Source organism: Ursus americanus, chromosome 5, assembly GCF_024610735.1.
Source record: "Ursus americanus isolate L20-20 chromosome 5, mUrsAme1.1.p, whole genome shotgun sequence".
Classification (NCBI taxonomy): domain Eukaryota; kingdom Metazoa; phylum Chordata; class Mammalia; order Carnivora; family Ursidae; genus Ursus; species Ursus americanus.
The window spans coordinates 85,667,008-85,677,602 of NC_142131.1; the positions used below are offsets into that span (position 1 = coordinate 85,667,008).

General features: G+C 34.7%; 1 protein-coding gene across 1 annotated transcript; it reads right to left on the reverse strand.

Annotated features, from left to right (window-relative positions):
- Positions 1-857, reverse strand: LOC123791184 (olfactory receptor 5AP2-like). Its single transcript, XM_045795823.2, is given in 2 exon segments — positions 1-476; positions 479-857. Coding segments are annotated over 2 exon segments (855 nt in total).
- Between the last annotated feature and the right edge of the window lie 9,738 nt (positions 858-10,595).

Below are 10,595 nucleotides of genomic sequence, written 5' to 3' on the forward strand. Positions count from 1 at the left end.
TTATAATTGCAGCAAAAATGTGCTGTGACATAGAAGCCTTCTGAGTGCTTCTTTGACCTCTATGTTTTTCAGGCTGTAGATCATGGGATTTAACATTGGGGTAATAACTGCATATAGCATGGAGATGAGTCTGTCTCTGGCTGGAGAGTGTTGACTGGAGGAAGGCCGAACATAGGTAAATATTGTTGTGCCATAGAACAGACAGACCACTAGGAGGTGGGAAGCACGTGTGGAGAAGGCTTTGTGCTTCCCTTCCACTGTCTGGATCTTTAGAATGGTGGATATGATGTAGATGTAAGAGATAAAGGTAATTAGGGAGGCACTTATCCCCAGGATGCCTCCTACCACTAAAACAAGCATTTCAGCTACATAAGTGGATGAGCATGAGAGGGCCATCACTGGTGGGATGTCGCAATAGTATTGGTTAACTCGGTTGGACTTGCAAAAAGACAGGCGGAATGTGGACACCGTATGAAGCAGATGGCCACATACCGGTCGTAAGCCATGACAGCGAGAAGGAAGACTTCAGTCCCTGCCAGGGCCACCAAGAAATAAAGCTGAAAAGCACATCCAAGGAAGGAAATGCTTTGCTGCTCAGTCAGGAGGTTCTCCAGCATCTTGGGGACAGTAGCTGATGGGCAGAATATGTCTAAGAGGGATAAATTTACCAAAAAGTAATACATGGGTGTATGGAGCTTTTTCTCAGTCCCAATGACCAAGAGAATGGCCCCATTTCCTACCAAGGTGACCTGATAGATAATGGTAAGGACCACAAACGGAGGGTAGCGCACCTCAGGGAGGTCAGAGAGTCCTATGAGGATAAACTGAGTCATGGTGGTAAGATTGTAAATATCCATCTCCTCTCTCCACAAGGGACTTTCTGAAATAAATGCAACAAACAGACACAGGTTAGACTAAAAAGCCAAGGAGACTAGTGATGAGAAATTCTTTTTTTTTTTCCCTTGAGTATGTTTTATTTTCAACAAAGAGTGATTTAGTTGTGAATTCCCTCAGAGCTCCAAATGTTCTCTCTCTGAGTGCTTGCAAATGGTTTTAATTACCAACAGCCCATTCAGGCTGGATGACATGGTTTTCCTCTACCAGCCTCCTGGAAGGACTGTGGGAGATTGGGATGCTTCAGGGCTTGTGCCTTCTGGTGGGTTCCCTTATCATTCCTTCATTTTCCTTTTGCTGCTGTGTTCTGTGTGCCAGCCTGATGTTTTCCACCAACAGTGGCTACCCACTTTACACTGCTGAGATGCCTCCCTTCTTGGACAGCTGAGTCCTCTTTTTTTTTTAATAATAATTTTTATTATGTTATGTTAGTCACCATACAGTAAATCATTAGTTTTTGATGTAAGGTTCCATGATTCATTACTAGCATATAACATCCACTGCACCATGCGATATGTGCCCTCCTTAATACCCATTACAGGCCTATCCCAATCCCCCACCCCTCACCCCTCTGAAGCCCTCAGTTTGTTTCCTCCAGTCCATAGTTTCTCGTGATTAGTTTCTCGTGATTCATTCCCCCTTATGTTTACCCCCCTTCATTCTTCCCTCTGTCTCCTACCAATCTTCCTGCTTCCATAAATGAGAGAACCCATATGATAATTATCTTGCCCTGCTTGACTTATTTCACTTAGCATATTCTCCTCCAGTTCCGTCCATGTTGCTGTAAATGTTGTGAAATTGTTCTTTTTGATGGATGAATAATATTCCATTGCACACATGGTCCACATCTTCTTAATAGAGTCATCTGTTGAAGGGCATCATGGCTCCTTCCATGATTTAGCTATTGTGGACAATGCTGCCATGAACATTGGGGTGCATATGGCCCTTCTCTACACTACGTCTGTATCGTTGGGGTAAATACCCAATAGTACAATTGCTGGATCATAGGGTAGCTCAATTTTTAAATTTTAAGATACCTCCACACTGTTTTCCAAAGTGTTCGTACCAACTAGCATTCCCACCAACAGTGTAAGAGGGATCCCCTTTCTCCCCATCCTTTCCAACATTTATTGGTTCTTGCCTTGTCAATTTTTGCCATTCTAACTGGTGTAAGGTGGTATCTCAATGTGGTTTTGATTTGAATTTCCCTGATGGCTAATGATTTTGAACATTTTTTCATGTATCTGTTAGCCATTTGTATGTCTTCATTGGAAAAGTGTCTGTTCCTATCTTCTACCCATTTTTGATTTGATTATTTGTTTCACATGTATTGAGTTTGAGAAGTTCTTTTTAGATCTTGGATAATTTTATCTGTAGTGTCATTTGCAAATATCTTCTCCCATTCCGTGGGCTGCCTCTCAGGGTTTTTTTGTTTTTTTTGTTTTTGTTTGTTTTTTTTTTTTACTGTTTCCTTGGCGGTGCAGAAGATTTTATCTTGATGAAGTCCCACAAGTTCATTTTATCTTTTGTTTCTCTTGTCTTTGGAGATGTGTTATGAAAAAAGTTGCTGTGGCCGATATCAAAGAGGTTACAGCCTATGTTCTCCTCTATGATGTTGATGGATTCCTGTCTCATGTTGAGGTCTTTCATCCATTTGGAGTTTATCTTTGTGTATGGTGTGAGAGAGTGGTCAAGAACATATAGAGCAATTCAGTAATGTGGCAGGATACAGAATCAATGCTCAGAAATCAGTTGCATTTCTATACATGAACAATGAGACTGAAGAAAGAGAAATTAGGGAATCCATTCCATTTACAATAGCACACAAAATCATACGTTATCTCAGAATTAACTTAGCCAGAGATGTCAAGGAACTATACTCTAGAAACTACAAATCACTCTTGAAAGACATTGAAGAAGACACAAAAAGATGGAAAAATATTCCATGCTCATGGATCAGAAGAATAAACATAATTAAAATGGCTATGCTACCCAGAGCAATCTACACTTTCAATGCCATCCCGATCAAAATACCAAAGACGTTTTTCAAAGAGCTGGAACAAACAGCCCTTAAGTTTGTGTGGAACCAGAAAAGGGGCTGAATTGCCAAGGAATTGTTGAAAAGGAAATAAAGAAACCTGGGGGCATCATGTTGCTGATTTCAGGCTATAGTACAAAGCTGTGATCACAAAGACAGCATGGTGCTGGGGCAAAAACAGAAAAAAGAGACCAATGGAACAGAATCGAGAATGCATAAATGGACACTCAGATCTATGGGCAACTAATCTTTGACAAAGCAGGAAAAAACATCCAGTGGAAAAAAGACAGTCTCTTCAATAAATGGTGCTGGGAAAATTGGACAGCTATATGCAAAAGAATAGTGATGAGAAATTCTTGGAAAAAAATTGGTGTGTGGTTGGTAAATTCTGTTGTTATAATAGAGACTTAATTTATTAAAACAACTGTGAAAAACATTTCCTGTATTCATGTTTCTTGAAATAGTCATCCTCAGTTCTTTATAAAGAAGCAGATTTCTGAGAACAAAGGAGACATTTAAAAATTTACATTCTCAGTAAAATACTTGTGGATCTTTCATCAGAGTTTGGGATTTCACAGTTCAGTGAACATTGATGGTGTGTTTCTCACACCTATTCAGGCATTGACATTATTTTGTCTTCTATTATCTAAATGTGTACAATTGTATGCACTAGCTAAAATCTAAGCAACTCAAAGGTGGAAGCTGTGCATTTTACATGATATACAATTTTAATAATTGTTAGCAACTAACAGATATATAGTATATTTGTCTAAATAATTATTCAGTAAAAGAATGGATGGTGTGTCTCCTGTACTGACGAAGTGTGTCTGATAAGAAATAAATGTTGGAATGCTTTTATAATTCCAAATTATAATAATTTTAATATGAATATTAACACTTGTTTACCCACAAAGAGTATAGTTTAATAAAATTGAAATAGCCTGCAAAGTATAAATAAAACCATATATATACATATATATTTATACATATATATACATATACATATACGTATATATATACATATACGTATATATACATATATATACGTATATGTATATATACGTATATGCATGTATATACATATACATATATATACATATACATATATATACATATACATACATATACATATATACATATACAAATACATATACATATATACATATATATACATATATATATACAAATATATATATACATATATATATTTACATATATATATATGTAAAATAGGGCTTTGATAGGGTCTGTGAACAAATATACTCACATAATAAATTTCCCTCCCTTTAAAATTTAAAATTTCACCATGTGACTAATTATTTAAAGAACTATGGGGTTTAAAAAAATATATATATATATATATATATATAAAGAACTATGGGGTTTAAGTATATATATATAATATATAATACATTATTTGGTGATAAATATTAATTATAATTATGTAATTTTTGATCTTCCTGGCCATACTAACTCCATTTTAATTGCATTTGGATGCATATTAGTAGTCAACCTAATTATAATGTTTAAGGCTATTTACAAAAGTAACTTTAATTAAAACTTTACAAATCAATACCTTTGTGGATTTTTTGTCATTTTGAATCTATTTTCTTTTTTTAATGTCATGTGTGTGATGGTAAAGAGAAGATAATTCAAAAATAAAATTTTTAAAGACACATTTGATGGCCTTCCATCTCCATATATTTTGTCTAATGGAAATTGTTAATTAGCTTTACTCAGAGAAAATGTACAGTGTATATAACACAGATTATACATAAATATTTACTTAAATAGAATTAAATTATTTTGACACTTTTTTCAATGCAATAAAGATCTGTGAAACTACTTGGGAAAAATGTTCACTCCTTCCTCAAGCAGCATCAGTTTTGTACCATGCTTGGGAGTAAAAAACAAAGCAAAACTCACATTAATGACATTAAAATCATAAAATCATAAAATTACTCTAATAACCAGGAAGCCCTTGAATATCATCTAATTAGCAGATATTTAATGAGTGAATTAAAAATATTGAAGCAAAAAGCATATATCATGTCAGTTCTCAAATTCTCAAACTTTCAAGATTTTACAAAACTGCTCAATTTCAATGTCTACATCTTTATATATTTATTTTCTGAAAATGTTATAGTGAATTCAAATTTAAAAGGAACTTTCTACTATAAGAAAATTAATCTTTAGAGACAATAAACATTAAATTCTATGTTAAATACTTATTTTTCTTTTTACCCACATTTGCTAATTTGACCCATTTTTTGCAGCAAGGATTATGAGAAATAAGTAAAAAGCATCCTAATGGACCCATAAGCTAGTTATATATTGGGTTCCATAATCAGTATGTATCCTTCATAACATAATGCATATTCCCTACAATTTGTAGTTTTTTAAGTTTTTAAATCAAACTTATTGTCTTGGCATATAGAATATAGAATTTGTTATTTGGGGAAGGGACTTTTATTTACCCTCCTTTTGAAATCAAACATAATTAAAGTTTATATATTTGCCATTTAATTAGAAAAAGGAGAGGAATATTTTTGTTAATAATATATTGCTGAGAAGGAAGTTCTGTAACCTTCCTTATTAGTCCAGAAAATTGATACCACTTATACTAGAGAACCTGAGACATTCTTGTGAAATACAATGTCTCACCTGATTTTGAGATTGGTATAAATGTAAGCATGTAAGTATATTGAAGAATATATGGAAATCAGGTTTTTTGTTTTTGTTTTTCAGTCATAGACAACCAAATGTATAATTAGAATTGCGAGAAGGGGTTTGTGGCTAACATTACCTTTCTCTTGGATATTACCAAGAAGTCAAGCAGTCTCATTATTTATGAGACTTACCATATGCATGGGGTGAAATCCAAATGTACCATAAATGAAGCTGGTTTTTTTAGCAAATAGTTACGTCAAATTTCCACTACATAAAGGAAAAGAGCATCACTCAATTAAACAAAAATAATCATCAATAAATCTTAGGTCTTGAAATTATTCAAAATTGATCATGTATTTAATAAATCAATATCAAAGAAAATTATATTTAACATTTAAAAAGCAGGAGGATGTTTTACATTAAAACTGTATTGTTAAAAAAGTTCTATAGGCCTTTTAACTCAATGATTGATGGCTAATAAATTGAAGGAATCAGCGATTAGCTTCTAAAATTTAATCTTTTCAAAAATTTAATCTTTCCACCAGCTTTGTAACATCCTTCTTGTCTGTTAGGTCTCATGGATCCAATTTTCTAGGGAACATACACTCATGTCAATGGGTCAGAAGAATTCTTTAAATACATCAACATTCTACTGACAGAGGCTTGAGATACACACTTGGGTGAGCATGCACAATTTTTAATGCTGAAATTAAAATATATTAAGCATTTATTTAAATATGCATGCTATAATATTTAAAATACCTCAATTTATCTTACTGATTTAGTACTTAGTTTTTTTTCAAAGTCGTGTTCTAAATTAGTGGTTCTTTTTTATTATATTATGTTAGTCACCATACAGTACATCCCTAGTTTTCGATGTAAAGATCCATGATTCATTACTTGCCCCAATGTTCGTAGCAGCATTGTCCACAATACCTGAATCGTGGAAGGAGCCGAGATGCCCTTCAACAGATGACTGGATTAGTATTTAGTTTTAACTAGTTTCCTAAATGTATATGTTTTACATCATATTAACATCTCCACAATCATCCAATTATTTATTTTAGTTTCAAAAGTGCAGACTTTGAGATACAATTTTCTTTTCTTATTTTTAGTTTACCATTTTTTATAATAATATTTGTTTATTATATTATGTTAGTCACCATACAGTACATCCCTGGTTTTTGATGTAAAGTTCGATGATTCATTAGTTGCATATAACACCCAGTGCACCATGCAATACGTGCCCTCCTTACTACCCATCACCAACCTATCCCATTCCCCCACGCCCCTCCCCTCTGAAGCACTCAGTTTGACATACAATTTTCTTTTCAAGACCCAGAGTACTCATTATCAATAAAAATATTCAACAAAGAGAAACCAAAATGATCTAGCTAACAACAATAAAAAAGCATCAGTAATTAAAAGCAAACTTGTCGCATATATATAGGGTGTTTGTTGCAATTTATTCTATAGTTGATATGATGCTCACTTGTCCCTTAGGGGAAAAGTAAATAATGACTCTAGAGAGAATATTCTGCTCTTCATAAATCTAAATTGCCATTTACTACTAATAATAGGAGCCTACCTGTATTCTAGTTAGTCAATTTAGTGGAAATGGAAAATTAAAGCTTAAATTATAAAGAGTAAAAATCTTTGTTTTGTAATTGTCTAAAGTAAGACTGTGCATTCACAGTGGGAGAAGGCCATATAAATGTTAATTGTGACAGTTCATTTTTCTATAAGTTTGTAATTTTTCCAAAGAAAATATTGGGATAAAATATCAAACATGAATTTATTTATTTATTTATTTATTTATTTATTTATTTATTTATTTATTGTTAGTCACCATACAGTATAGCATTAGTTTTTGGTGTAGTGTTCCATGATTCATTGTTTGCATATAACACCCAGTGCTCCATGCAATATGTGCCCTCCTTTATAGCCATCACCAGCCTATTCCATTCCCCCACCCTCCCTCCCCTCTGAAGCCCTCAGTTTGTTTCCCAGAGTCCATAGTCTCTCATGGTTCATGCCCCCTTCTGTTTACTCCCCCTTCATTCTTCACTTCCTTCTCCTACTGATCTCCCTGCTATTCTTTATGTTCCATAGATGAGTGAAACCAAATTATAATTGTCATTCTCTGCTTGACTTATTTCACTTAGAATAATCTCGTCCAGTCCCATCCATGTTGCTGCAAATGATGGGTAATCGTTCTTTCTGATAACTGAGTAAATTCCCATTGTATATATGGACCACATCTTCTTAATCCATTCATCTGTTGAAGGGCATCTCATCTCCTTCCACAATTTAGCTATTATGGACAATGCTGCTATGAGCATAGGGGTGCATATGGCCCTTCTCTTCAGTACGTTTGCATCTGTTGGATAAATACCCAGTAGTGCATTGCTGGGTCATAGGGCAACTCTTATTTAACTTTTAGAAGGACATCTACACTGTTTTCCAGAGTGACTATAGCAACTTGCATTTCCACCAACAGTGGAAGAGGGTTCCCCTTTCTCCACATTCTCTCTAACATTTGTTGTTTCTTGCCTTGTCAGTTTTGCCATTCTAACTGGCTTGAGGTGGTATCTCAATGTGGTTTTGATTTGAATTTCCCTGATGGCTAATGATGTTGAACAATTTTTCATGAGTCTGTTACCATTCATATGTCTTCATTGGAAAAGTGTCTATTCATACCTTCTCCCCATTTTTTGATCTGATTATTTGTTTCTTGTGTATTGAGTTTGAGAAGTTCTTTGTAGATCTTGGATACCAGTCTTTTATCTGTAGTGTCATTTGCAAATATCTTCTCCCATTCCGTAGGCTGCCTCTTAGGTTTTTTGACTGTTTCATTGGCTGTGCTGAGACTTTTTATCTTGACAAAGTCCCACAAGTTAATTTTTTTTTCTTTTGTTTCACTTGCCTTTGGAGCTGTGTCATGAAAAAAGTTGCTGTGGCCGATGTCAAAGTGGTTACAGCCTATGTTCTCCTCTATAATTTTGATGGTTTCCTGTCTCACATCGAGGTCTTTCATTCATTTGGAGTTTATCTTTGTGTATGGTGTGAGGGAGTAGTCAAGGTTCATTCTTTTGCATGTAGCTGTACAATTTCCCAGCAGCATTTATTGAAGAGCCTGTCTTTTTTCCACTGGATATTTTTCCCTGCTTTGTCAAAGATAGTTGCCCATAGACCTTAGTGTCCATTTCTGGGTTCTCTATTCTGTTCCATTGGTCTCTTTTTTTCTTTTTTGCTCCAGGACCATGCTGTCTTTGTGATTACAGCTTTGTACTAGAGCTTGAAATCAGACAACGTGATGCCCCCAGGTTTCTTTTTTCCTTTTTAACAATTCCTTAGCAATTTAGCCCCTTTTCTGGTTCCACACAAATTTAAGGGCTGTTTGTTCCAGCTCTTTGAAAAATGTCATTGGTATTTTGATTGGGATGGCATTGAAAGTGTAGATTGCTCTGGGTAGCATGGACATTTTACCTATGTGTATTCTTTTGATCCATGAGCATGGAGTGTTTTTCCATCTTCTTGTCTTTTTCAATATCTTTCAAGAGTGATCTGTAGTTTCTAGAATATAGAACTTTTACCTCTCTGGTTAAGTTTATTCCGAGATATCATATGATTTTGGGTGCTATTGTAAATGGAATTGATTCCCTAATTTTTCTTTCTTCAGTTTCATTGTTCGTGTATAGAAGTGCAACTGATTTCTGACCATTGAATTTGTATCCTGCCACATTACTGAACTGTTGTATGAGTTCTAGTAATTTGGGGGTGGAGTCTTTTCAGTTTTCCATATAAAGTATCTTGTCATCTGGGATGAGAGACATTTTGTCTTCTTCTTTGCTGATGTGAATACCTTTTATCCCTTTTTGTTTTCTGATTGCTGTTGCAAGGACTTGTAGTACTATATTGAATAATAATGGTGAGAGTGCGTGTCCTTGTTGTTGTTCCTGATCTTAAGAGAAAGCCTTTCAGGTTTTTCCCATTGTGAATGATATTCGCTGTAGGCTTTCCATAGACCAGTTTTTATGAAATTGAGGAATATATCCTCTATCCCTACACTCTGAAGGGTTTTAATCAGGAAAGGATGCTGTATTTTGTCAAATGCTTTTTCTGCATCTATTGAGAGGATCATATGGTTCTTGACTCTCTTCTTGTTGATGTGATCTATCACACTGATTGATTTGCGAATGTTGAACCACTTGTATCCCACGGATGAATCCCACTTGGTCTTGATGGATAATCCTTTTAATGTACTGTTGGATCCTATTAGCTAGGATCTTGTTGACAATTTTGGCATCCATATTCATCAGGGTTATCAGTCTGTAACTCTCCGTTTTGATAGGATCTTTGCCTGGTTTGGGGATCAAGGTAATACTGGCCTTGTAGAATGAGTTTAGTAGTTTTCCTTCTGTTTCTATTTTTTGCAACAGCTTCATTGAAAAGGTATTATTTCTTCTTTGAATGTTTGGTAGAATTCCCCAGGGAATCTGTCAGGCCCTGCACTCTTGTTTTTGGGGAGGTTTACAATCACTTCTTCAATCTCTTCATAATTAATCAGTCTGTTTAAATAATCAATTTCTTCCTGTTTCAGTCTTGGCAGTTTAAAGGTTTCTAGGAAGGCATCCATTTCTTCCAATTTTTTAATTTATTTGCATAAAGTTGTTGAAAAACGTTCTAATAATCCTTCCTTCGTCATTGGTGTTGGTTGTGATCTTTCCCTTTCCTTCCTATTTTTATTAATTTGGGTATTTTCTCTATTCTTTTGAATAAGCCTGGCCAGTGGCTTATCGATCTTATTCATTCTTTCAAAGAACCAGCTTCTAGTTTTGCAAAGTGGTTGATTATTGTATTTGTTGGAAACTGTGATTCCCTGAATCAAGAAAACCCCCTCAAAAATGTTGCTTAAGCAAAATCACACTTTTTAATTTTATTTTTCTTTCCACACTAAAGAAATACAGAGGTCAAATCCTATCTCCAACAT